The sequence below is a fragment of the Scyliorhinus canicula genome, chromosome 22 (assembly GCF_902713615.1).
Source record: "Scyliorhinus canicula chromosome 22, sScyCan1.1, whole genome shotgun sequence".
NCBI classification, from domain to species: domain Eukaryota; kingdom Metazoa; phylum Chordata; class Chondrichthyes; order Carcharhiniformes; family Scyliorhinidae; genus Scyliorhinus; species Scyliorhinus canicula.
This window is the reverse complement of record NC_052167.1, coordinates 16,771,305-16,799,136: the sequence shown is the minus strand read 5'-3', so window position 1 is coordinate 16,799,136 and position 27,832 is coordinate 16,771,305. Positions and strand designations below refer to the sequence as shown.

The window sequence follows — 27,832 nt, the reverse complement described above, 5'->3', positions numbered from 1 at the left end:
GTGGCGCCAGCGCGCGTGCGCTATAGCCGTCACGCGGTCAATAGCTCTCTACGCAGGCGTACCAACCGCCGCCGGGCCAGTGGGCTCTACCACGCGTGCGTAGTAGCCGTCACCCGACCGGCAGCTCCAGTACGCGGGCGCAGTAGCCGTCACCCGGCCGGCAGCTCTAGTACGCGTGCGCAGTAGCCGTCACCCGGCCGGCAGCTCCAGTACGCGTGCACTCCGCAATCCCGCGCTCTCCCTTACCGGGCCCTAGCGCCCGCTGGAATCACATCCCCCTCCCTTCGCCTTGTTGTGTGTCTCCAACCCAGGCGGAAAGGAGCAGCAGGAGCCTCGGCTTCCTGCAGCGGGAAGGCGGCTCCGGGGGCTGTGCAGCAGCCAGGAGGTGAGGGCCGGGAGCGGGAGGAGATGGCGCCGGGAACCGGCCGGGCCTCCCCCTCCCGGCCGCTGGTTTGTTTGTCTCTGTGGGTGAGGCGCAGGGCAGGAGAGGCCCAGCAGCCCGGGGCTGGCAGGATAGCTCCCCGGCCCCGGCTCCAGCAGCTCCACACACTCCCTGCTCTTTCACAGCTTGGCCTGCTGTTGTTGGAATGTGCTGCATTGCTCCTGCAGACAAGTGTTTCTGGAAGAAGGGGTGCAGCAGACCTTAAAAAGGCAAATTAAATGTTAACGTTTATTGCAGAAGGAACAAATTTATCTTCTAAAAACATTTATATAGGTAAGATGGGCATAGAGGGATATGGGCCAAATGCAGACAATTGGGACTAGCTTCATGGTAAATACTGGGTGGCATGGACAAGTTGGGCCGAAGGGCCTGTTTCCATATTGTAAATCTCTATGACTGGAGTATAAAAGTAGAGCAGTCTTGTTGCAGTTATATCGGGAGTTGATAAGATCACATCTACAGCATTGTGCCCAGTTTTGGTCTGCTTATTTCAGGAAGGATGTGGTGGAATTGGAGGCAATCCAGAGGAGGTTCACCAGATTGGTTCTGGGGATGAGGAGTGAGAGCGGGAGGAGACAGTGTCGGGAGCGGGTTTCTACTCGCTGGAGTTTAGAAGGATTAGAGGGGATCTGATCGAGGTGTATAGTGTAAAAGGACTGATCAAGTAAATGTAGACCAAATGTTTACCTTTGTGGGTAAATCTGGATTGACAGGTCATGGATATAGGTTGAGAGGCGGTAGATTTAGAACTGAAATGAGGAGGCATTACTTCTCGCAGAGGGTGGTGAATGTGTGGAACTCACTGCCCCATAGTGCAATGGGATCTGAGGCATTTAATGGTTTCAAGAAGGTGATAGATGTATTTCTGGTATTAAAAAAATGGTTAAAGGGATATGGTACGAGTAGGGAGGTGGATTTGAGACCGTGAAGCGATCAGCCAATGGTGCAGACTTGAAGGGGTGAATTGCTGACTTCTGCTAATTTCTGTGTTCTTATGTTCCTTCCCCATAGCTACCACTACCTCCTGTTTTCACAGGTGAAGCTAAACCTTGCATGGTTGGTGCATTGTATTGTGCAGCAGTGACATCCCCATGCTGCAACCTTTTGGAATATTGCAAACAGGTGCCCTCCCCCTTCCAGATTCCCGTTTTGTTTTTTTAAAGTCTTACTTTTGAAACCCTCCACCCTCTGTCTAAACCTCCTGCAAGATCTCTCGCCCTATCCGCCAATTCTGGCATTCCGCGCATCCCCCAGTTTTAATTGCATTAAAAGCAGAATGCTGCGGGTGCTGGAGATCTGAAATAAAAACAGAGCGTGCTGGAAAAACTCAGCTAGTCTGGCAATATCTATGGAGAGAGGGAAACTGTTAACGTTTCGAAATGGATGTGACTCCTCTTCGGAGGCCAGTTTTAATTACCATCGTTGGCTGCACTTTCACCTACCGTGGTCCTGGTTTCTGGGAGTCCCTCCTTAAACCCCTCCACTTCTCTAATAGTCTTCTTCAAACCTCCCTTTTAGCCATCTGTTCTGAAATCTCGTTCTTTGGCTCGGTTTCAAAAATATTTATTGATAGCACTCGAACCCGAGGGCACAGCGTCAGACTGAAGGGACGAGCCTCTAAAACTGAGATGAGGAGGAATATCTTCAGCCAGAGGGTGGTGAATCTGTGGAACTCTTTGCCTGCAGACGGCTGTGGAGGCCAAGTCACTGAGTGTCTTTAAGACAGAGATAAATAGGTTCTTGATTAATAAGGGGATCGGGGGTTATGGGGGGGAGGCACGAGAATGGGGATGAGAAACATATCAGCCATGATTGAATGGTGGAGCAGACTCGATGGGCTGAATAGCCTAATTCTCCTCCTATGTCTTAGTCCTATACTCTCATTAAATGCTGTGGTAAAGGTGTATAAAGGCAAATTGCTATCCCGCCGTGGGCAGTGCATGTTCAGCGGGGTTGTGCTGCACAAATTATATTGGTGCATTGTAAAAAGAGAACTTTCCAGTCTATGAGCATTCGCAAGTATTATAACTTTGGGTGGGGGGGGGGGGCTAGGCACAATAATTATCTGATTGGTGGATTTATCACCGGATTGATGCAAAATGTCTTACGAGAAAAGTATGGACAGGTTAGGAATTTATTCACTGGAGTTTCGAAGAGTAAGAGGCAACTTGATCGAAACCTTGAAGATCCTGAAGGGTATTGATTGACAGGGTGGATGTGGAGAGGACGTTTCTTCTTGTCGGAGAATCTAGAATTAGGGGTCGCTGTTTTAAAAATAAGGGGTCGCTTATTTAAAGTGGCGATGAGAGTCGTGAGTCTCTGGAACTTTCTTCCTCAAAGGTTGGGGGAGTCAAAATCTTATAAATATAAAAATATTTTTAAGGCAGAGCTCGATCGATTCTTGATTAGCAAGGGGGTGAAAGGTTATCGGGGTTGGCAGGAATGTGGGGTTGAGGTTACAATCAGATCAGGCATGATCTTATTAAATTGCGGAGCAGACTCGAAGGGCCGAGTGGCCTACCCCTAATTGGTACCCCTAAACGAGGGTTTATATCCTGAAAGGTTCAGTTGATGCAACATTGAGTTGGCGATAAATGGGACAAATTCCAGCAACAGAAAGAGTGAGAGGGGATAATGAAATGGGACAGCAGGAATTGACAAGAACAAAACTAAAAGTGAGAGAGAGAAATTAGAAATGGAAATCATAGCGAACAAAGATAGAAGTCAATAAACTAGATATTGAAAGGAAAGTAGACACAAAATGATATTCCCAGTGTTTGAATAAACCTCACTGCTGTGGACATTCTGAATTCTCCCTCTGTGTACCCGTACAGGCGCCGGAGTGTGGCGACTCGGGGATTTTCACAGTAACTTCATTGCAGCGTTAATGTAAGCCTACTTGTGACACTGATGAAGATTATTATTAAACAATTTTTCCCCGTTGTCTCCAGGGCCCTTTAGTTAGTTTAGTTTATGATGCAATCTGTATTGCATCGGCTCACTGAGGGTAACACCCAAGGATCCATTAGTTCTGAATAAATACGGCTGAACTTTTGCAGACCTCATTTTCAAGCCTATTTTATTTGCATAAGCTGTAGTGCAATTTGTGGATTTTAAATTATTTTCCAAGCTAGAATTTTATAAAGTTTTTGTAAATTGGTCAATGTATCTCACCGCCGCTTAGTTTGTTTAATCGATTATAGTATTGTAAATAAGACACTTCTCAACAGATATGAATGTGTCTTACTAAAATTCAAACATCACTGATTACAGTCGTTGCTATTTACGCAGTAGTTCATGGTTCTGAGATGTCCTTTCTATTCAAATATGGACTGTAGAAACTGGTGTTCAAATTAGTAATTTTCTAGGCTCAATGGTTCTAGAATAAAAAAGTGTATTGCGGAATGTTGAAGCTCTCCTTGCCTACAATATGCTAATGATTTTTAAAAAGCAAATTACTGCGGATGCTGGAATCTGAAACGAAAGAGAAAATGCTGGAGAATCTCAGCAGGTCTGGCAGCATCTGTAGGGAGAGAAAAGAGCTAACGTTTCGAGTCCAATGACTCTGTCAAAGCTGTGACAAAGAGTCATTGGACTCGAAACGTTAGCTCTTTCCTCTCCCTGCAGATGCTGCCAGACCTGCTGAGATTCTCCAGTATTTTCTCTTCGGTTGCTAATGATTTTAGGCTGCTGTTTGCAAGTCGAGCATAGCTAAATTTGTGGTTAACTATTTACCTAATGAATAATGTGGTGGGAATTGGAGAATTCACAATTTCAACTCAGTGGATAAATAGTACAGCAGCAATGCCCTCCCCTTAATTTGCACAGTTAGTTTTGTTGAATACTTTTGTGAAAAGTTAGCCGTGCGATGTATAAACAACCTATAGCCCTTTAACCGTCCTGCTTCGATGTAATGTTTGCGTACAAATTGCACAACTACAGGCAAGAGATTAGGTGTACCTTAGTAACGTGCGGTAGATGTAAACCTGTGAAATTACCCCCCCAACCTGTTCACTTTGCGCCCCTGATTCTTGCTTTTGACTTTTTAATTCCTTTGTTTTGGTACAAATATTGTCTATCCTCACATAACCTTCAGAAATTTGGGAAGTTTTTATTGATTGATTTAAACTCTAGGGCAGTATGGTGGCGCAGTGGTTAGCACTGCTGCCTCATGGTGCCGAGGACCCGGGTTCAATCCCAGCCTTGGGTCACTGTCTGTGTAGGGTTAACACATTCTCCCCGTGTCTGCGTGGATTTCACCTCCACAACCCCAAAAAGATATGCAGGATAGGTGAATTGGCCGCGCTAAATTGCCGCTTAATTGGGGCAAAAAAATAATTGGGTACTCTAAATTTTTTTAAAAAGAGAACTCTAGCCTACATTTAAAATGACACCATTCACAGACAGAGTTTTGACCATAATAGTTTGTTTCCACATTTTTTCACATCTACTACCTCTCTCCTTGTTTTAGACATGTCTCCGGGAGCAATGAAAACTGGCCTTGTTAAGATACTGGGCTGTAAAATGATTATGCTGAAATATAATTAAGGATGCAGTTATGATGGCATGGAATGATTTGAGATTCTCGGTCAACTTTTTCACGCTTAGTTTCTTTTTAACACAGGAAGAAATCATGAGTGAATTCCGAATCCATCATGATGTCAATGAACTGCTCAGTCTGCTTCGAGTTCGTGGTGGCGATGGAGCTGAAGTGTACATTGATCTCCTTCAAAAGAACAGAACTCCATATGTCACAACAACCGTCTCTTCCCATAGTGCCAAGGTAATATGTCTAGCAAGGATCTGTAAAGTATCTGCTTCTCTTTCTAGCAACATGAAATGCTGTCTTTAAAATACTTGAGATGGTTACGATGTGAAATGTGTTGCTTCAGGGTGGTGAAGGTAGATTCAATGATCGCTTTCAAATGGAAATTGGATGTAAGCTTGAAGGGTAAAGGTTTGCAGGACTGTTTGCAGAACTAAATGCAGGGAAATGGGCCATGGAGAGAGGCATGTTTGACAGAATAGCCTGCTTCTGTGCTCTGAGAGGGGTGATGAAGTTGGATTTGAGATTTGAACACCTGGGTAGAACTTCTACTGAGTTGGAGTCTAAAGAGTCACTGAACAGAGGCTGGGATTTTGTATGCTTGGATAGCGAATTGTATAATGGGTCTCAGCCGCCTGACTTTGACCACCATGTGTGTGGCTGACGAAGGGTAGTGGTCAGGGACAAGGCCCCAGGCTCGATTGGGACAGGGTGAACAGAGAACACTGCTGGGTATGCACTGCTTAAAAGTAAACGCATTTAAAACATTTCTTTGCTGACCGTCAGGTAAAAATAGCCGAGTTTTCAAGAACCCCGGAGGAATTTCTGAGGAAATACGATGAGCTGAAATCAATAAATGTTCGGAATGTGGATCCATTGGTTTACCTGTTATCAAAACTTACCGAAGATAAAGAGGTAATTAATTTTTGAATATATTTTCAGCGGTTCTGAGTATTTTGATCTGATCTGCTGTAAAGATGGCGTGGTGGCCCTGTGGTTAGCACTGCTGCCTCACAGCGCCAGGGTCCCAGGTTCAATTCCGGCCTCGGGTGATTGTCTGTGTGTAGTGAATTCCTCAGATTCACCACCCTTTGAGAGAAGCAATTTCTCCCCGTCTCTGTTTTAAATGTGCTACCGCTTATCCTAAAGCTATGATCTCTCGTTCTAGATTGTCCCACATGGGGAAGCACCTGCTCTTGTGTCTACTTTGTCAATACCTTTTATCATCTTATATACCTCAATTAGTTCTCCTCTCAATCTTCTGAATTCGAGAGAGTATAGGCCTAAACTGCTCACTCTTCATAAGACTTTCTCCCCGTATCTGCGTGGGTTTCCCCCGGGCGCTCCGTTTTCCTCCCACAGTCCAAAGATGTACAGTTAGGTGGATTGACCCGAATAAAATTGCCCCTTAGTGTGCAGTGATGTACGGGTTAGGTGGGGTTACAGGGATAGTGCGGGAGATTGAGCCTCTTTCTTTCAGAGGATCAATGCAGACTCGATGGGCCTTCTGCACTGGAGAGATTCTATAATTTTTATATCATTGATCTGTCCACTTCCTAGTAGTATGTTTATTGAGGGGATTATTGGAATTGTTTGATAAATATGCCAATGGCATTGCTCAGTTGTTTGGAATCCAGCTCATAACCAGGAGCAGGAAAAATGCCATTCAGCCCATTGAGCTGGCTTCTATCATTCAATAAGATCATGACTGATTAGATAGTGGACCTAAATCCACTTTCCTGCCTATTTCCAAAATTCTTGACTCACTTTATCTAATGCAGTCTTGAATATATTGTGACCAGCCCCCACTACACTCTCTGAATTAGAGAATGCCAAAGATGATCAACCCTCTCGAGAGAAGAAATTCCTCCTCATAAGAACTAGGAGCAGGAGTGCTCAATTTGGTGCCTCAAACCCGCTCCACCGTTCAATCCGATCATGGCTGATCTCTTGGCCTCAACCCCACTTTCCTGCCCCTTCTCCATAACCCTTCCACTCATTACTAATAAAAATCTGTCTATCTCCTCAAATTTGCTCAACGTCCCGGCATCCACCGCATTCTGGGGTAGCGACTTCCTCAGATTCACGACCCTTTGAGAGAAGCAATTTCTCCCCATCTCAGTTTTAAATCTGCTCCCCCTTATCCTAAAACCATGACCTCTCATTCTACATTGCACCACAAGGGGAAGCATCCGCTGTATGTCTACTTTGTCAATACCTTTATCATCTTATATACCTCAATTAGATCTCCTCTCAATCTTCTGAACTCGAGAGAGTATAGGCCTAAACTGCTCACTCTCTCTTCATAAGACAAGAGTCTTCTCTCTGGGATCAATCTAGTGAACCTACTCTGAACTGCCTCAAATGCAACTCCATCCCTCCTCAAATGAAGGGACCAAAACTGTACACAGTACTCCAGGTGCAGTCTCACCAATGCCATATACAGTTGCAGCAACACTTTACAACTTTTAAAGTCTATCTCTTTGACTATAAAGACCAACATTCAATTTGCCTACAGTACCTGTGTACTAGTTTTCTGAGATTTATGCACAAGGACACCCAGATCCCGCTGTACCGAAGCACTCTGAAGTTTCTCTCCATTTATTTTTCCGACCAAAATGTATAACCTCACACTTATCCACGTTAAACTCCATATTCCAAATTTTGGGCTGCGGTATTGTGTGAAGCAAATAATGGCATGATGGGAAAACTAGTCAAGTCTTCTTGGTACAATTGAATTTAACCTAAGACACAGATACAAAATACAAAATGTTCGTCATCAACCGAGAAGCAGTCTCAATAAATAACAAGCTGAAAAACAGTCTCTGCCTGTATGTAAACAACTTCTTCCCTTTCTTAAAACAAAGACAAGATAATGATATGAGACTCCAGTCCCCTAAAGGTCAGAAGGTGACGCCATTGTAACGATTATTACTTATGTTTTACTTTCAATCAAATTCCTGACCAAGCTGTATTCATGTTATCTTGATCCTATAATGTATAAGAATCGCCTTCTTTTCTGTACTATCGCAGACTTGGGACGGACTCCGCAGTTTGTAATTGACTGCCTTCCGACTCCAAGTATCAGCCATTTTCTGCTAGCAGTTCTAATTAGTGAATAAAGTTCAGTTTTGCTTACCTAATGAATGCTGTTTGAATTTCTCTATCACAGTCAAGACGCGGGGAAAATATAAAATACAACAGGGCCACTCACCTAACCAACTATATCCATTTGTAAATTTCTTATTTCTTCATTGCAATTTACTACCCCACCTATTATAGTGTCATCTGCAAATTTGGCGACTGTACCTTCTATCCCTACATTCAAGTAAATAATGCATATTGCAAATAGTTGGGGCCCGAGGACCGAATCCTGTGGCACCCAACTAGTTCTATCTTGTCAACCAGAAAAAGACCCATTTATCCCGACTCTCTGCCTTCTGTTGGTTGGCCACTCTTCCAACCCAGCTCATAAATTACCCCTAATCCCTTGTGATTTTGTGCAGCACCTTATCAAATATCTTCTACAGGTCCAGCCATACGACATCCACGGGATGCCCATTATCCACTTGGCTTGTGACAGCTTCGAATAACTCGTGCAAATTAGTCAAACACTATTTACCCTTCATAAAACCGTGCTGACTCTGATGGATTGCGTTTTGACTTTCTAAACGTCCTGTTGTCACTTCCTTAATAATGGATTCTGAACATTTCCCAACGACAGATGATAAAGTTGCTAATCTATAGTTTCCTTCTTTCTGCCTCCCTCCATTTTTGAATCAGGCCGTTGCACAGAAACCTTTCCCGCATCTAGCAAATTTTGGAATATTATAACCAATGGATCCACTATCTCCGCTGTCACTTCCTTCAAGACCCGAGGCCAAGAGGCTATGGGGACTTGTCTATCTTCAATCGCAACAGTGTGTTTAGTACTTTTTCCCTATTGATGATTGTTCTAAGTTCCTACGTTTCTATTGCCTCTGCATTACCTGTTACTGTTGGGATTGTACTAGATTACTCCACCGTGAAAATCGAGACAAAATATTGATTTAGCTTCTCTGCCATTTCTGTGTTTCCCCACTATTGACTCCCTGGTCTCTTCCACCAAAGGGACCAGCAATCACTTTAGCTACTCTCTTCCTTTTTATATACTTATAGAAGCTTTTGCTGTCCTTTGTTATATTTTGCGTTAGTTTTCTTTCATAATTTACCTTTGCTCTTTTTATAACTTTTTTTTAGTAATCCTTTGCTGATCTTTAAAAGTTTCCCAATCTTCCAGTCTGCCACTGGACTTTGCAATATGGTATGTCTTTGTTTTTGTCTTTGCATTATCATTGACTTCCTTGCTCAGCCATGGATGTTTTCCCCCCCCTTATAATCTTTCTTCCCCTTGGAATATATTTTAGTTTGGATGAATTGAATATCTCTTTAAACAACTGCCACTGCTCAACAACTGCCCAGTCCTCTTGGCCCAAATCTGTCCTCGTGCCGATGTAAATACTTTTGTTTAACTCCAGAACACAAGTGTCATGTGAGAGTACCTTTAAGAAATGGGCGTTTAAGAAATGTACCTTTACGAAATGGGTATTATCAGTGATGTCAGAGTGTGGGTGGAGCTGGGCTGTCTGTCAGCTTTTTACCTTAGTTTTTGAGCAGGCTGTGTGGTGTGTTTTAGTTTCGTTTTCAGTGTTGGAGCTGAAGCCAGACAGAGCAGGCGTACTGCTGTTCTCTCTGCCATGAAAATGCTATCTTGATCATTTGATGAATTCAGAATGATAAATGTTTTCAGTAGAGACTTTAACCTGATGTGCAGGGACTGGTTTAGCACACTGGGCTAAATAGCTGGCTTTTAAAGCAGACCAAGGCAGGCCAGCAGCACAGTTCAATTCCCGTACCAGCCTCCCCGAACAGGCGCCGGAATGTGGCGACTAGGGGCTTTTCACAGTAACTTCATTTGCAGCCTACTTGTGACAATAAGTGATTTTCATTTCATTTCTGGTAAAATGTGTTTTAAGTCTTTTGGATGTTAAAAGGACAGCGTAAGCATTACTTAGTGTTGTACTCTTTGGGTGTTGTATTGGAATTAATGGTTGCTAAGATGTTCACTATGTTTTAAAAAGGTTAACTTGAGTTCATAGAATAAACATTGTTTTGCTTTTTAAAAATACTTTTCCATTTCTGCTGTACCATGCCTGTAGAGTGGGCCATGTGCTCCCCATACCACAATCTATTAAAAGTTGTGGGTCAGGTGAGCTCCATGATACACTTTGGGGTTCTCTAAACCCTAGCCCAGAACACAAGTGTGGGACTCCAGTTTCTCACCCTCAAACTGAATTTGAAATTCTAGCATATTATGATCACTCTTCCCTAGAGGATCCTTAACTAATGGTCATTAATTAATCCCTCATTGTATAATACCAAATCTAGAATAGCCTGCTCCCTTGTTGGTTCCTCAACATATTCTCCAAGAACCATATTCTCCCTTTCTTAATCTTTAAAAGGCTACCCATGCCAATTTCATTAATCCAGTCTATATGCGTATTAAAATCTCCCATCATTATTGTCATACCCTTCTTATTCCAAATTTTCCTGGTTTATGTAGTGCCCCACTGTGCAACTGCTGTTTGGGGATTGAAAGATTACTCCCACCAGGGACTTTCCTGTACTATTTCTTATTTTTACCCAGACTGGTCTTATGTCGATCTCCAGTGCCTATAGACAGGGAGCCTCCTTATTGTCGAACAGTGCCTCCAAACTCTAGATTGCTCCACAAAAGGAGACATTCTCTCAGCATCCACCCTGTCGAGGAATCTTTTGTTTCAATAAAATCACCTCTCATTCTTCTCAATTGCAATAAGTATAGGCTCAACCTGCTCAACATTTCCTTATAAGGAATGACTCCAGTGAACCTCCTCTGGACTACTTTCAGTGCACGTAAATCCGACCTTGAGTAAGGAGTCCAGAACTGTATATAATACTTTAGTGTGCTTTCACCAATGTCCTTTACGGTTGCAACGAGACTTCCTTATTTTTGTGCTCCATCCCATTGCACTGAGGACCAATATTCCATTTGCTTTCCCACTGACTTGCTACACCTGCTTGCTAACGTTTTGTGATACTTGGGCAAGGTCACCCAGATCCCTTTGCACTGCAGAATTCTGCAGTCTCTCTCTTAAATAATACTCTGCTTTTCTGTTCTTCTTGCCAAAGTGGGCCAACTCGCATATTCCCACATTATACTCTGTAATGTTAATTCCTCGCTGTGCAATGGGGCACAGTGTGAAAGGAGCAGGTTTTGCTTCACGTATCCGCTAGCATCCAAGATAAATTGATAATGCACTGGGGCATAATGTGCACCCAGCTCCACACCCCCCCCCCCCCGCCCCAACCACCACCCTCTTCTTTACCATACAATCCCCGCAGTGCAGAAGGAGGCCATTCGGCCCATGGGATCTGCACCAACCCTCTGAAAGAGCACCCTATCTATCCCACCCTATCCCCATAACACAACTGTCGGATCTCTTATTTTTCAAATAAGAGAGGAGGGTCCGGTGGTAGTGCGAGATTGAGTTTTATTGCAAAAATCAGGTTAGTGCATTTCAAAATCTGCTGAATAAAATAAACTAAAGCCCAGCGGGGCAGAAGGAAGAAAACAATAAAAGGAGAACAAAAGCGAAGAAGAAGAGACGGGCAACATGTGCGGCAGTAACCTTATACCTGTACGGTTTGATACCGCTCCCCTCTTTGCCCCCTATTGGTTTACAAGTTGTGAATTGTGACTTCTGAATAGTGGTCTTTAACGTCACTCATATTGGTATCTGCTCCCTTTGTTATATTGTCACACCAGTCTGGATTCTATAAAACTGATGTGCTCCCACAATTTAACTATTTCCCTACATCAACCTAACCTGGACGTCTTTGGACTGTGGGAGGAAACCGGAGTTCCGGAAAGGAAGACAGGCAGACACTGGGAGAGCGTGGAAACTCCACACAGACAGTCACCCAAGGCCAGAATTGGACCAGGGTCCCTGGTGCTGTGAGGCAGCAGTGCTAACCATGTAATGTTCCTGTCAATTTGACTAAACATGCTTGTTAGTATGAGTTTTGATGGCACAATGAATTCTGATGATAGGTGTTCTGACGTATTTCTTTTTTTGCAACTGTCCTTTGGTTGGAAGGCGATGTGGAAAATCAGGAATTAGGGAACAAATCTCTCTCCTTGACACTGTAAATTCCAACAGCCTGGTCACAGTGACACAGCCCAATGGAGATCTTGAATTAATTTAATCGTAGGTGGATTTGCCAAAAATATAGGAGAATTTGCATTTAATTTCTTGCGGTTTGTGGCATTGACATATGGCTCCCTGTGACGCACCTCTTTTTTTAAACAGATGGTGCTTGTGTAACTCACAGTTTCAGTGCTGAAGTTACCCACACCAATTGGCAGACTATGGCCTGGTGACTTGCTTTAGTTTGCCTTGACTATACTCATCCGTCAGCAGTGATGGATGTTTTCACATCACTCATAAATAAAATGCAATTTTTCCGCTCTTTTCATTAAAACAAACTACAGCTGCCGTAAAATTAAAGCAAATCGCATCATAATTACTTTGAATCCTGCTGCAAAAAAATGGCTTCACTCCAATGTCATACTTGTCTCGACTTCAATTCCTTCTAATGGTATTTCATTACTCTATCCAGCTTCATCCATTTCCCTCATTGAAGACTGGATTCTCTGGCCACTTCTAAATCCCTGTCCAATCCTATAAACCCGCTCCGATCTTGGGCCGTTTGCTGTGTTAAAGGTTCTGTGTCGTGATGTAAACAAACGAGAACTTTATACTATCTTGAAACATTGGTAGATTGTTGCGACGTTGCTAATTTGCTGAATGTAGAATCTTATTGAACCTCCATCTACAGGGAATACTTTCCCGGGGCAAAATGCAATTAGAAATTTGTACAACTGGACCGTTTAGGTAAGGCAAATACTGCAGATGCTGTAAACTAGAAATAAAATCAGGACAGACTGGAAGAAGTCAGCAGGTCACATGGCCATTCCCCACCAGGACTGGCTGAGCCCTTCCACTATTTAAATTTGTTTCCATAAAAGATTAGCATTTTTATCATGTAGAGCACGTTTTATATTTCCAATTGTGTTTTCTAGATGCAGGTAATATTTTTGTTGTTAATTTCAGTTGTCACAGCAATGCAACACAAGGTGTGGAAAGAATCTTTTTGTTATCAATTTTCAGTCATTTATTCTTTCTTTGGGCCTTCTGTTAATGCTGCCTGCTTTCCCTGACCAAGGGAGTGTTGAAGTGATCTGCTCCCAGGCCTGTACTAATGCTGTCCTGAAGGCAGCCAGTAAAAGGCGTATGAGGGCGGCTTAAAGTAACTTGGACCATCATTTGGTGACTTTCTTGGGACAACCTAACCAGTTGAGAACCTGCCCAGAAGTTGCAACAGTGCAAATTCATATCTTGCCATTCCATAGCAAAGCACGTTGACTCAGTCGTGTTTTCACTACCCTAAATAGCCTTTGGTTCCGCTATGATTGAATCTGCATCAGGCAAACTTGTTCTAAAGCACGAGACCGAGAATTTGGAAATGCAAGCTTACGATATATAGATGCAGCTCACATTCGGTAATTCACAGTGCATAGCAAAGTACAAAATACAATTTCATGGATAATGCTGCAGAACCCCATGGCCTGGCATATCCTCCACTCTACCATTGCCACTAAGCCAAAGGATCAACCCTGGTTCATTGAAGTGTGCAGGAGGGTACCAACCTGGCTAAGCGACAACACAGGACTGCTTTAAAAAAAAAACAATTACAGCCAGGAAATTGTGAGCTGCAAGCATTTTCAATATAGTGAGCTTCAAAGCAGGTTTGTCTTCCATTTTATTGCAGACTCTGCAGTACTTACAACAAAACGCGAAGGAGAGAGCAGAACATTCATCCAATGTCTTAGCTAGCAGTAGCGCAACATTCAGCATCCCAACGACCACTTCCAAACTCTCTCTACAGGAACTTGAAGAACTCCGAAAACAACTTGGCAGTGTCACTACTGCCTCAAGTTCACAGCAGGTAAAGTGATTGAACTTCAAATCTTTATTTGGCTACTCTTGTACACTTAGGCCGTCTTTCATCAACTGGTGTGAATTCAGTGTTTTAAAGAACAAATTTTCCATTTTCGATTATTTATACTGATGAATTCAAGTTTTGCAAATGATTCGAAATTTCCCAATGTAAAAGCTGACTGAATCACGTAGAATAATTGTTCCCCATTTTTGTTTTCTTCCTTCTCTTACCAAACCTTGACCCTTGCTGCGTTTCCCGGAGGCCAGTGTCTGTCTGATGTTTTGTCCAGGTTCTTCTGGTGAACCTGGATGGTGTGGCGACAGGTTATTTCCTGTGGTTGGCATCATTAATTAAGCTTCTCATCCTGCCCTCATGCCAATGTCCACACATATGTGTTTTCCAGCACAAACTGTTGCAAACTGGAGTGGGCCTTAATAGATGGGGTATTTTTGGTGATTTTAAAGCATTCTAGGTGGAGATGAAAGTTGTTACCTCTTAAATTATGAAGCAAATAAAATCCCTCTTATTCATTTACGGGATGTGGGTGTCGCTGGTTAGGCCAGCATTTGTTGCCCATCCCTAGTTGCCCTTCAGAAGGTGGTGGTGAGATGCCTTCTTGAAACGCTGCAGTCCTTCAGCGAAGGAATGGCAATGTATTTCCAAGTCAGGATGGTGAGTGACTTGGAGGGGAACCTCCACGTGGTGGGGTTCCCACGAATCTGCTGCTCTTGGCCTTCAGGATGGTAATGGGCGTGAATTTGAAAGGTGCTTTCCAAGGAACCTTGGCGAGTTACTACAGTTCATCTTGTAGATGGTACATATGGCTCCCGCTGATCGTGGGTGGCGGAGGGATGGAATGTTTGTCGAAGGGGGAGCAATCAAGTGGGGCTGCTTTCTCCTGGATGGTGTGAAGCTTCTTGAGCGTTGTTGGAACTGCACTCATCCAGACAAGTGGAGAGTATTCCATCACACTCCTGACTTGGGATTTGTAATTGGGGGGACAGGCTTTGAGGGGATCAGGAGGTGAGTTATTCGATGTACGATTCCGAGCCTTTAACCTGCCCTGGTAGCAACAGTATAAATATGGCCAGTTGAGTTCAGTTTCTGATCAATGGTAATCCCCAGGATGTTGATTGCGGGGATTCAGCGATGGTCATGCCATTGAATGTCAAGGGGCGATGGTTCGATCCTCTCTTGTCGGAGATGGTCATTGCCTGGCACTTGTGTGGTGTGAATATAACTTGCCACTTGTCAGCACAAGCTTGGATATTGTTCTATTATTACAGAAGTCCTCAAAAACAGAACACAAAATATTTGAAAACTGATTTTAAAATCTGAACGATATTAGATAACTGGAAATGTTGCGTAACACTATGAAGAATATATTTGTAGTAAATTCTGGAGTTTTGATTAATTTACGACGATCAAATTTATTAGGAGCAGGAGAAGGCCATTCGGCCCCTCGAGTCTGCTCCATCATTCAACATGAGCATGGCTCCATATTCCCGCCTACCCCAGATAAACTTTCACTCACTTTCTCATCAAGAACTTAGTGTCCAAAAGGTTAGATAGGGTTACTGGATTACAGGGATAGGTTAGTGGAGTGGTCTTAAATAGGATGCTATTTCCGAGGGACGGTGCAGGCTCGATAGGCCAAATGGCGGCCTCCTGCACTGTAGGAATTCCAACTTCTAACTTATCTAGCTAGGCCTTAAAAATATTCAAAGACTTTGCCACTGCCTTTAGAGAAAGAGAGCTCCAAAGACTTTGGACCCTCTGCGAGAAAAAATCCTCCCCCTCTCTAAATTGGACGACCCCTTGTTTTTAAACAGTGACCCCTAGTTCTAGATTCTGCCACAAGAGGAAACCATCCTACCATATCCACCCTGTCAATGCCCCTCAGGATCTCAAATGTTTCAGTCAGGTTGCAACTTCACACTTCTCCACTCCAGTAAATACAAACCAACTCTGTCCAACCTTTCCTCGGAAGACAACCCATACATTCCCGTAAACCTTTTCCCTGAACTGCTTACAATGAATTTACATCCTTCTTTAAATAAGATTAATACTGTACACAGCACTCCAGATGTGGTCTCATCAACACCTTCTAACTGAAGCATAACATCCGTACTTTTGTACTCTATCCCCCTCACAACAAACAATAATGACATTTCACAGTCATGCTGACTATCCTGTAAGAATTTAATTTCTTAGGTCGGGGAGTTATACTTGTGGTCTCCGCTTTCATATTTTAACATTTTGATTTCTAGCCGCTTGAAGTAGTCCGGAAGCTCCTTCGGGACAAGCACAACAAGAGAAATCCAGGGCTGATTATTCCACATTTTCCACCATGGGTGTATGAAAGGCCGGCTCTTCTGGGGGACTTTATAAACAGCTCGAGTCCAATCACTGAGACAGTCGTTTCTATAGGTAAATCAAGTATACATTGAAGTTTCTTTCATTATTGTGATAGAGCTGAATTGAAAATTAGAAACGAGAAGTGTTATTTTATCTGAAGGTCTGTATTCTTGGATTAATACTTACAAAGTTCATATAAATTACAGACACCAATGCACTGCAGAATAAAATCATTCTTACCATTCCATAATGCTGAGCTGAAGCAGATCGTGTTATTCTGACTTCCTTTCCTTGAGTTCCATCAACCGTCAATAGTAAAACTCTAAATGCTATCTTCAAACATGACTCAGTGTGGAAACGCATTTAGTATTGGGTTGTCTCCAACGTTCAAGGGAGCTTAGTACCGGCACCATTGCGTTTCACTGAAATCCTGTGACAATATCAGGTTACAAAAAAGAAGCCCTTTGTTTATTTCTTTCCTGTAGCGAAGATCATGATGCAATTATCAATCTTTCAGTTTGTGCTGTTAACCATTAACGGCACACATTGCTCTGGATATCTTTGGAGAAATGTCGGGGGTAGTAAACCCATTTTTGGGCTGATAGTAAAAGGCATTTTATATTTTGCATTGTGATTTATGTCATCCAAAGTCTTTAAGAACACCCTTGCAATCAGTATTACTTATGATTTGGGGCATATTGTATTTTTGTATGTAAAGATGTTTTTCCGTGTGTCGTTTGTAGAGATCTTAAACAAATTATTTTTCTATTAAAGTTAAAAAAAGATTGTGAGTCATGTTAAAATGCACTTTACATGCATATTCCATTACCCAATTTCCTAGGAGCTTCAGATTAAAACATACTCAACCCAAGCTCTAATGTGCTGGAACTGATTTCCCACTTATTCTTTCTGTTTGAAATCTCTCAACCAAGTTTGACATATTTCTAAATTGTCATTTTGCAATATCATGCCTCTCACATATGGTAAATCTGTTGCTAAATTTCACTTTCATTCAGAATGCTTCCTTTTACTTCTGAGATCAAACGATTTTGTACATGATTTTGTTGAGGTGCAATCGTGCAGATTGTCTGTCATACGATGCAACTTGTAGAAAATTACGATGGCCAAACTTTCAGAACAAGCTTGTTGGGATGATCCAAATCCGGTCGCAACGTGTTTCACTGCCAAACCTCTCTCCCTCTCCATTAGGAACTGTGGCACTTGCTGCACAAGAACAAATGATAGTTGAAGACTTGCTGTACGTTTTGATTGGAGTCGATGGAAAGTACATCACAGCACAGCCATTGATGGGAAGACACAGTCGATCCTTTGCTGTTGACCCCACACTGGACATGTCTGTTAAAGAACTTGTAAATAGGATTCTTCCGATAGCAGCGAGCTACTCCTCTGTCACCAGGTGGGCAACCTCAAAAGGTTGGAGGTCTGAAATTTACATGTAGATTGCTTCTGCATTAGAAACATTTTACTGGATGTTCCCAACAGTCATGCTCTTTAAATTGACTAAGGAACTGTGACATGCTAGATCTTGGATAAGTGTCTGTAAATAATTTGGCTTGACCTTTGATAATTCTGCTTTGGGTCTCTACTCAGGTTCATTGAAGATAAGTCCTCCTTTGAGCATGGTCAGGTAAACCATGCTTTGGCTGCAGCCATGCGGACGCTTGTGAAGGAGTACATGATCCTCGTGACGCAACTGGAACACTTGCAGCGACAAGGGCTGCTCTCGTTACAGAAACTTTGGTTTTATGTTCAGCCAACTATTCGAACAATGGAGATATTGGCTTCGATAGGTATTGGTCTGTCTGTGTTTTGAACTTCATTCTTTTAAATGTAAAAATAAGGTTAAAAAATCTTGAGAAAGCATTAAGAGAAAAGTTTGCTCATGTCAATTTGCCTGTTTTAAAAAAATAATATTAATATAAAGTTACCTCATACGCACTTTGTAAAAAAAAAATTAACTGCCCAATTCATTTTTTTCCCCAATTAAGGGGTAATTTAGTGTGGCCGATCCACCTACCCTGCACATTTTCTTTGGGTTGTGGGGCTGAGACCCACGCAGTGTGTAAACTCACACATACAGCGACACGGAGCCGGGATCGAACCCAGGTCCTTGGCGCTGTGGGGCAGCTGTGCTAACCAAGGCACCACTTTGCCGACCACTCATATGCACTTCTAATTGGAAGATATCTTTGAGTAATGTTTATAATTTATAATAATCCTTATTGTCACTGTGAACAAGCCTTGGTAGAAATGTAATAAATTTTAATTGTTGCTAACTGCATTTATGTGTAGCTAACCAGGATTATTATTTTCTGGCAAAAAAAATATATAATTAGTAACTGATTCAAGAAGACATGATTTCTCCTCTTGTTTTGTACCAGCTACCTCTGTGGAGAAAGGAGAATGCATGGGGGGATCAACACTAAGTGTGCTCCATGATCGGACTTTTAACTACACAGGAGACAGTCAGGCACAAGAGCTCTGTCTCTATCTGACGAAAGCAGCCAGTGTTCCTTACTTTGAAATTTTAGAGAAGTGGATCTACAGGGGAATCATACAAGACCCTTACAGGTATACGGTTACCCACTGGATATCACTCCCCCTGTGTTTTGTTTTAAATTTTAGTCTTGGTTCCAAACAGATAAAATACTCTCTTGCTCTCCTCCCATCTCCTTCCGCACTGGCATCATTCTACCCTCCTTGTCCCCTCCTGGGCTCTGCACCTCATGGAGTCATTCTTCCCCACTCCTGTCTGATGCTGTCGTTACTCCCAAGAAGTTAAATGTTGTTGCATGGCGTGACTGGGAATTTATGGATCTTGCGATCTGGAAATGTTGAGTTGAACTGTTCTGCAGAGGGGCAACGGGTTCTGTTGTTTGTGAATTCCAGGCGACCTGGGTCATTAATAGGGCAGGTAATGCAGTGTACAAGAAAATGTGCCCACCTTCCTAGCTTGGAATATTTTTAATTACTTTGCCAAAGAGCATCTTACTTCATAAGATTCACCAGTTAATTTTATTGAACAAATGTATCCTTATTTGTGTTGTACAGTGAGTTCATGGTGGAGGAACATGAACTGCAAAAGGAGAAAATTCAGGAGGATTACAATGACAAGTACTGGGATGAGAGGTATACCATTATCCAGCACAGAATCCCTTCATTTCTGCAGAGGTTGGCTGATAAGATACTTAGTACAGGTAGTGCAATACTCGGTGTACTCTTCATTATCTGTATGTTCCATTGTATCAAATTTATGTTTAAATTACAAATACATCTATATCGTTCTCTAGCATTGAAGCAAATTGACTTTAAAAAAGATGTTAAGTTAAACCAGCTTTCTTTGTAACTCCTGAGGAATGGCATGGCATGAAAAATACAGTTGTAGGTAAATTTCATCAGCAAGTTTATTGCGCTCTCCCGCGTTCATGATCTGAGCGTCTTGCTAAATTGCTGTATAGTCGGGCTGATTTTGCCCGTGGAGACTTTCAATCATCTGAGTACTGTTTATGTCTAACAATACTTCACACAGTCTGCATAGATGAGTTCCATTGAAAACATTAATAGAGAACTGAAAATTCAAGGTTTGTCTACGACGATCTTCAATGTATCTAGCTGGGGGTTGCAAAACATAAGTTTAGTATTACGCTTCAATAATGTTGTCTTTGTCCATAATGCCTAGCAGGAAAGAAATGGCATGACGACTAGGAAGACAAAATAGCGGCATGTTTTGACTCCAGGGACTGAGTAAATGAAATCTTATTGAAAATGAGACCTTAGGAACAGACCTTGTCTTTGAGTCTAATTCCACTTTTTAAATTTCTATTTTAAAACAAGCAGGGAAGATTTACAATGTCCTTGTATTGCAAAAAGATGATAGAATCTCCAAGGAAATAACATTTTTGAATGTCCTTCTCTGAAGTAAACATGCGCCATTCTAGTTAGGGAAACACACTGCAACAAAATCCACGGATGTAACCTGCATTGTTTGTGGTCCCGTTATTAATTCAACCCATTTACTTTGCAATTAAGCGGCCACAGTTTCTGTTGAGCTGCACTGGTTTTCATTGGCTCAAGTTTCCCCAAATCTGCCAAATCAAGATTTCAGAATTTTAGAGCAATAAATATACTCGCTACAAATTGAGTTCCGCTATCTATTGCTCATGGCAGGTTGCAAGAGGGATAGAACCTACACCCAAAATTGATTGTGCAGGACGTGAGGACTTAATTTCACACCATGAATGCAGAGTAGCATATCCTAGCCTGAAAGATTCATTAAAATCAGCTGACAGAAAATCGCTGTGCAATTTCCTGATGTTCTGCAGAAGCTTAAAAGTGGAAAATCTCCACTCTGTGTCCCTCCATCCTATTTAAAAAAAAGAATAAACCAAGCTTTCCATTTTATTTTTTTCTCTTTTGTTTGATCGCAAACCGTTTACTCCATAATGAATTCTCCTCCATCCTGGACTCAAAAGGTTGAAAAACTTTCGATAAGACAGAAGTGAAGTAGCTAATCTTGGCCAGTCAGTCTGAAGGTCAATAACTTTAATTTTTTTGTCCCCCTCACCCCTAGGAAAATATCTCAATGTTGTTCGCGAATGTGGCCGTGATGTGACCTGTCCCGATGCCAAGGAAGTGATCTATACTCTGAAGGAAAGAGCATATGTGGAACAAATCGAAAAATCTTACAACTATGCCAGCAAGGTTCTATTAGACTTCTTAATGAAGGAAAAAGAACTGCTGGCACGTCTCAGGTACACAGCATCAAGTCGTTTATTGAAAAAGGAAATGTTTTCTTATGTTCTATGCCTGCAGTATTTGAGTCGTCATAAAGTGCCTCTTAATTTCCAAGTTTGGTTTAACAGCACTACTTTGTACTATGCCTGTGCAATCTCGTGGATTACACAGTCAGTACTCCCATGGGGGAGCTCTAAAATGCTATGTTATTCCCACAAATTGAATTAATTGCGCGTTTCATAGTTCTCTGGTGCAGGTCAACTTGTATCATTAGTATCTATGCATGTAGCCTATTAAGAACACAGATGGGATGTTTACTCAGAAATTAGTAGTCACTGTCTCAAAAATGCCTTTTAAGGGGGATCAAGAAACATTTCACTGGACCAGCCTTCTCACAAAACAAGTTTGAGTCATGAGAATCAAAGATGCAGGGTTGAAATTTCTGCTCTGTGGTTTAATATGCAAGGCCAGAAAGAATGCTTTAAATAAATATGGGTTCAGCTATTGCGCAGGATTAAAACTCACTGACATGTCTTTTCATTCCACATGGGGGGTAATCGAATTTGGAAACTTTTTTTTTTAAGTGAACGTTTATTTTTAAATCCAATAACAATTGGCATTCCATCCAAGTGGCAGAAGTTTGGAATATATTCTGTTTTCAGCCTGGTGAATGTCATTCTTCATTCGATGGGGGTGACTTCTATTTCAGGGAGGTGAAAAAACTATTTGTCAAATTCCTAGTTCTTGTGTGCAATGTACAAAGATGGTTCTTAATAGCATGACCAATATGCCCCAACTTCTTTATCAGTGTTGATAAAGAGTTGTGTTAAAATGTATTAACTACCAATAACATTCTCTTTGAAGCACAAACAGTGAATATCAAGTTTGCACAGTAAGAATTTCGTAAAATGTATGCTTTTATATTTATGGTGTAAGTCTGCGATACTAGTAGAATCCTTTATGACTGATCAATTGGTGCAACGTTCTTTTGTCCACTATAGCTGGCAGTCTGTCTTATGACTTCCCTAAAATACTAATCCTCAACTGCATATATCAAATGCAAGTTAAAGTGTTAGATTTTTTTATTCCAGTGCAAAGAATATGGTGAGTTCTTCAAGCTCTAACATTAGAAAACTTCTTTCCTTTGGGGGGAATAAAGTTTGTAGTTCTACTTGGCCAAGTACACTAGGGTAGGTTTATTGTCAAAAGTGGTTTAAACAGGGCAGCTCAGTAGCAGTGGTTAGCACTGTTGCTTCACAGCGGCAGGGTCTCAAGTTCGATTCCCGCTTGGGTCACTATCTGTGCGGAGTCTGCACGTTCTCCCCATGTCCTGTGTGGGCTTCCTCCAGTTTCCCCCCACAAGTCCCGAAAGACATGCTGTTAGGCGAATTGGGCATTGTGAATTCTCCCTCAGTGTACCCCAACAGGCGGTGGAATGTGGTGACATGGGGATTTTCACAGTAACTTCATTGCAATGTCAGCCTACTTGTGACAATAAAGATTATAAATAAAGATTATTACGTTCAGTGGATGCTATACATGAGCCAGTTAATAACAACATGATTGATTTGAAGGCATCATGTTTATCGATACTAACTATTCAATTGAAACAGCTTTAGCTTTCTCTGAGAAGATTAATGTGGTTCAAGAATTTTAAACTCGTCCAAAGAGGAGTTTCCATAAAGAAAGAAAAGAAAGAAAGTCGCTTATTGTCACGAGTAGGCTTCAATGAAGTTACTGTGAAAAGCCCCTCGTCGCCACATTCCGGCGCCTGTCCAGGGAGGCTGGTACGGGAATCGAACCGTGCTGCTGGCTTGCCTTGCGATTTAGCCCAGTGAGCTAAACAGCTGTTGCAAATAGAACATAGTATAGTTGGATTCTTTTTGATTCCTATAAAGGACTCTAGGCTCGAAATATAGTTAAGAAGATTTGCTTTAAAAAAGATAAAACCTTAATAAGTAGATATTGTTTAAAATCTGGTTTGTAAAAGCAAGGCGAGTTAGAAACTTACTCCTATAGTATTAGCGTGAATCTGAGGGAAGAAAATTGAACGGGTCTTATTTTCTCAGACAGTACCCTTTTGTGGCTCTTAGTTAACTGAATTTAGCAGCATGATGATTGATGTTATTACACATTCTGCCTCTATCCTAATGGTGCCTAATCTGTTTGGAAGCCCATTTGGATTGTGATCTGTTGCCTGGTAGCAGATGAGGGATATTGCTCAAGAAGGTTTGATTCAAATTAATTCTAACGCACATTGTCAAAAGCTGTATTTCATTATGTGTTCTGTGCTAACTTAATAAGACTGGATAAATTGCTTCCAAATGTATTTTGTCGTCCTTGGGCTTTATGCTTGTTAATTATCATTATGCAGTCCTGCACTGTAAAAACAGCATGCCTTCATCAATGTGGTTCTTCAGTAAAATGCTTGCTGTGTCGATTTCTTCTTTCCTCAGGTCAATAAAACACTACTTCCTGATGGACCAAGGAGATTTCTTCGTCCACTTCATGGACCTTACAGAAGAGGAGCTGAAAAAATCAGTAGATGATATAATTCCTACCAGGCTGGAAGCCCTTCTGGAGCTAGCCCTGAGAATGAGCACTGCTAACACTGACCCATTTAAAGATGATTTGAAGGTGTGTTGGAGCATAATTAATGGAACCTTGGGTTTAAAAATAACTCCTGTTAATGTAACGGCTATGGAAAAATGTTTAACTGTGATAAATTCAGAATAAACCTCGATTAACAGTGTACTCAGTGGGATTATAAGGCAATTCTTATAACAATTTTAACCTTGTGAACAGTGTGGTATAATTTCTGTGCCAAAAACAACTCTTACTGTTATTCACTTGGACACACTTTCAGGGAATATTGAAACGATTATGAGTATCCAAGTAAGTCCTGCGTTTGGATAGGAGAGTTGACTGTTTTTAATAGCTCGAAGGCCTATATGCCAGAATTATATTGAATATTAGCAAGCTGTGTGTACCTAGTGATGAACCCGCTAACCCATCCACCCACACCCGCTCCCAACCCAAGACAAGGAGAAAAAAAAATCAAAAGTGATGGAACACTCTCCCACTTCTTTTCTACTGACAGTGACGGAGCTCTGTGAGCTGACGCCCTCTTATCCAGGCAACAGTGCGTGATTGGGAAAGCGAGAAGGACAATTACTCAGAGAGCAGTCTCTGTGACATTACTCCTTCAAATATATAAAATAGACTTTGCCCCACTCCTTGATGGTGCTTTTTGTCAGCCCCCAAGAATAAACTGAGACTGGAGATTATCCTTGCTCTCTTAGCAGCAAATCACGGGAAATGTGGTAAAGCCAGTTCCCTGATTTACCTCTTGCGTTAAGATTAGAAATTGAGAATACACACTCGAGCATAAGGATTATGGATTGGCTCGCTATCATTATAAGGAATACATTAGAATTCACTTTTATAGGGTGGCACAGTGGTTAGCACAGCTGCCGATGGCACTGAGCACCTCGAATCCTGGTCCCGGGTCACTGTGTGTGGAGTTTGCACATTCTCCCCGTGTCTGCGTGGGTTTCACCCCCCCAACAACCCAAAGATGTGTAGGTTAGGTGGATTGGCCATGCTAAATTGCCCCTTAATTGGACAAAAAAATAATTGGGTACTCTTTTTTAAAAAAAATTTTAATCGATGTTTTGGGCATTCGTTTCTGTATTTAGGACCAAAATCAAAGGGTTCTGAAAGAAATACATTTCTCTGCCTGGGATATTAAAAGCTATGTTCTGCATAGGTTATGGGGCCACTTGTTTCTTGGATCTAGAGATCAAGGAAACAACATTGACATTGCCTGATACTGAATGACAAATTGTGATGAGGATTATGTAGAACCGTAGAAGGACAAATATCTGCCCATCTTTTTAGACTGTGACTGATGTAGTTCGATGTTCAGGTCCCGAAAGAGTACATTTCGTACTTGCGAAAGGGAATGTACCCGAGTTTGTTAAATTCTAAATGGAGAACTGCAGCAGAGGGACCTGGACGTGCAAATACCCAGGCCCTTCAGGATGACCCACAAGTAGAAAAAGCCATAGAAAGAAATAGAACTCTTGATTCTTTTTGAATTTAGATGCAAAGAATGCAAACGTTTGAGGCTGATGGTTTTGTACAGGTGGTTGAAGAATGGTGGGAGTGAGGTGTGCAGTTTTGATGCCCAATTTTAAGCAGGACATTGCAAAGGATCAGCGTAAACTATTCAGTGTGTTCACCGGGATGAGGATTACAATTTTGAGGGGAAAAATGAGAAGCGAGGGAGTATTTTTCACGAGGGCTGAGAGGCGAGAGAGCAACCTGAAGGGTTTTTTTGATATTTACGAAGGGTTGTAATGAACAACTGACTGGGGAACAACATAAATGTAAGAAGAATGTAACATCAGAACATTTTTTTTACACGGGATTAGCATGTCGAATTCCTTGTAGAGTCCATAAGTTATTTGAAGAAACTTTGCCCATTGCTTGGAATAAAAAGGAATTGAGCAGAGAGGTGCCTCTTGGAGGAAAACAGCGCAGGTTTAAAGGATGAGCGACCTGTTTTTATGACTCGCAAATGTAACAGAATTTCATAGAATTTACAGTGCAGAAGGAGGCCATTCGGCCCATCGATTCGGCACTGGCTTTTGGAAAGAGCACCCTACCCAAGGTCAACACCTCCACCCCATAACCCAGCAACCCCACCCAACACTAAGGGCAATTTTGGACACTAAGGGCAATTTATCATGGCCAATCCACCTAACCTGCACATCTTTGGACTGTGGGAGGAAACCGGAGCACCCGGAGGAAACCCACGCACACACGGGGAGGATGTGCAGACTCCGCACAGACAGTGACCCAAGCCAGAATTGAACCTGGGACCCTGGAGCTGTGAAGCGATTGTGCTATCCACAATGCTACCGTGCTGCCCTAGTAGCAGGAATGAACTAGTAACAGTTAATTAATTTATTCCCTCCCTCCTCCGCAAGAGCTTCCAAACTGATGGCTATATTGCAAATTTCTCACTCTTTAATGGACTTTCTGGAGTCCAAAGTTTCTCTTGACTTTCGATCACATGTTAAAGTATGTGCTGTAAACAACAAAGGAATCAAATAAATGTCTAATTATTTCTTTTTGTGTATATATATATAGGATAGATAGATATATTCTGCCTAGCTATTTAAGATCTGCTGTACTTGTGTGCATTTTCCAAAGCATTTAATGATTCAGTAGTCTAAACTGTTACTAAAACTATATCATTATACAGCTGCATGAACCGATATCTTAAATAACTGTCTCTGTCAACTCTTTGCAGCAGTGATGCTACTGTTGATCTGGTAAATGAAACCAAGTAATGATTTTATTCCTCTGCAGATTAATCTTATGCCCCATGACCTCATCACTCAGCTCCTACGGGTTCTGGCTATTGAAACCAAACTGGAAAAGGATATCATCAATGCAGATCCAACAGAGATTGCTCTTAGTGGCCTGGAAGCTTTCTCCTTTGATTATGTTGTGAAGTGGCCACTTTCGTTGATTATAAATAGGTAATTGGCCTTGTCTAGATACAATGCAGCATGCAAATCTACCAGAAAAGCCCTTGTTTAGCTTATTTGTTTGGTCAAGGAAATGAGGATCTCTGGTGACGATGGTGACTTTAGCGCTTCCTTAGAATATAACTTAATTTCTAGAGCTTCACGGCAGCTTTGCAGGACGAAATGCTGCTCACCAACTGAACAAAGGTGATTTGTAACAGTGTGGCTCAGCTTGTAATGTTCTTGCTTTGAATCAGACTTGAATCAAGATAGGTTTGTGCAGAAAAGCTAGATTGGCAACTTTTCCCAAGTTCATAGGATATAGGAGCAGAATTAGGTCATTTGGCCCATTGAGCCTGCTCCGCTAATCTATCATGGCTGATGTGTTCCTCAGCTGTTACCTACAATGTTACAGGCCAAGAGCTCGATTGCAAAATCAGCCACAGTACCTCCTCCCGAGAACACATGACCTAGGACCGGGAGTAGGCAATTTAGTCTCCCGAGCCTATCACCCACAATTTGATAATGGCTGATCCCATCCTGGCCTCAACTCCATCGTCCTGCTCGTTCTCCATAACCCTTCAACCCATTACCAATTAAAAATCTGTCTAACTCATCCTTAAATTCACTCACTGTGCCTGCATCCACCGCACTCTGGGGTAGCGAATTCTACAAATTCACAACCCTTTGGGGAGAAGTAGTTTTCCCTCAAATCTGTTTTAAATTTGCTACCACTTATTCTAAGATTATGACTTCTTGTTTTAGAATGCCCCACAAGAGGAAGCATCAGCTCCACATCTACTTTATCCATACCTTTTAGCATCTTGTGTGACCTCCCCTCATTCGTCTAAACTCTAGAGGGTATAGGCCTAAACTGTTCAATCTCTCCTCATACGACATTGATGAGGAGGTACTGCCATCATCTTTCAGGTGATGGGGTCAACAGAGATCCAATCTGCCAACTCGCACGTGGACATTGGGTATCACTTTCATGTTCAAAAATGATCGCAGAATTCTCCACTTGTCACGTCCAGCATTTCATCCTCAGGCGACACAATACAAAAATTTAATTAATTGGTTAATTCTTTGTTTGCTGTTTGTGGGATC

At 42.0% G+C, this 27,832-nt stretch overlaps 1 protein-coding gene across 4 annotated transcripts in view; it reads left to right on the top strand.

Annotated features, from left to right (window-relative positions):
• The first annotated feature begins 211 nt into the window (after window positions 1-211).
• Window positions 212-27,832, top strand: part of tubgcp2 (tubulin, gamma complex associated protein 2) — a 44,701-nt gene continuing 17,080 nt past the window's right edge. For 2 of the 4 annotated variants that reach the window (XR_005458584.1, XM_038782936.1), the window contains exons 1-12: window positions 212-385; window positions 5,067-5,225; window positions 5,775-5,903; window positions 13,902-14,078; window positions 16,343-16,502; window positions 17,640-17,847; window positions 18,042-18,247; window positions 18,833-19,022; window positions 19,503-19,648; window positions 21,022-21,202; window positions 23,642-23,822; window positions 26,565-26,737. Coding sequence is in view for 3 of the 4 variants with exons in the window: in XM_038782936.1 (XP_038638864.1) it covers window positions 5,076-5,225; window positions 5,775-5,903; window positions 13,902-14,078; window positions 16,343-16,502; window positions 17,640-17,847; window positions 18,042-18,247; window positions 18,833-19,022; window positions 19,503-19,648; window positions 21,022-21,202; window positions 23,642-23,822; window positions 26,565-26,737 (1,901 nt within the window). In the remaining variant the exon portion in view is untranslated. Of the gene's footprint in view, window positions 386-697; window positions 716-5,066; window positions 5,226-5,774; window positions 5,904-13,901; window positions 14,079-16,342; window positions 16,503-17,639; window positions 17,848-18,041; window positions 18,248-18,832; window positions 19,023-19,502; window positions 19,649-21,021; window positions 21,203-23,641; window positions 23,823-26,564; window positions 26,738-27,832 lie in introns of those variants that run through there. The other 2 variants (XM_038782938.1, XM_038782937.1) reach the window with 2 other exon arrangements.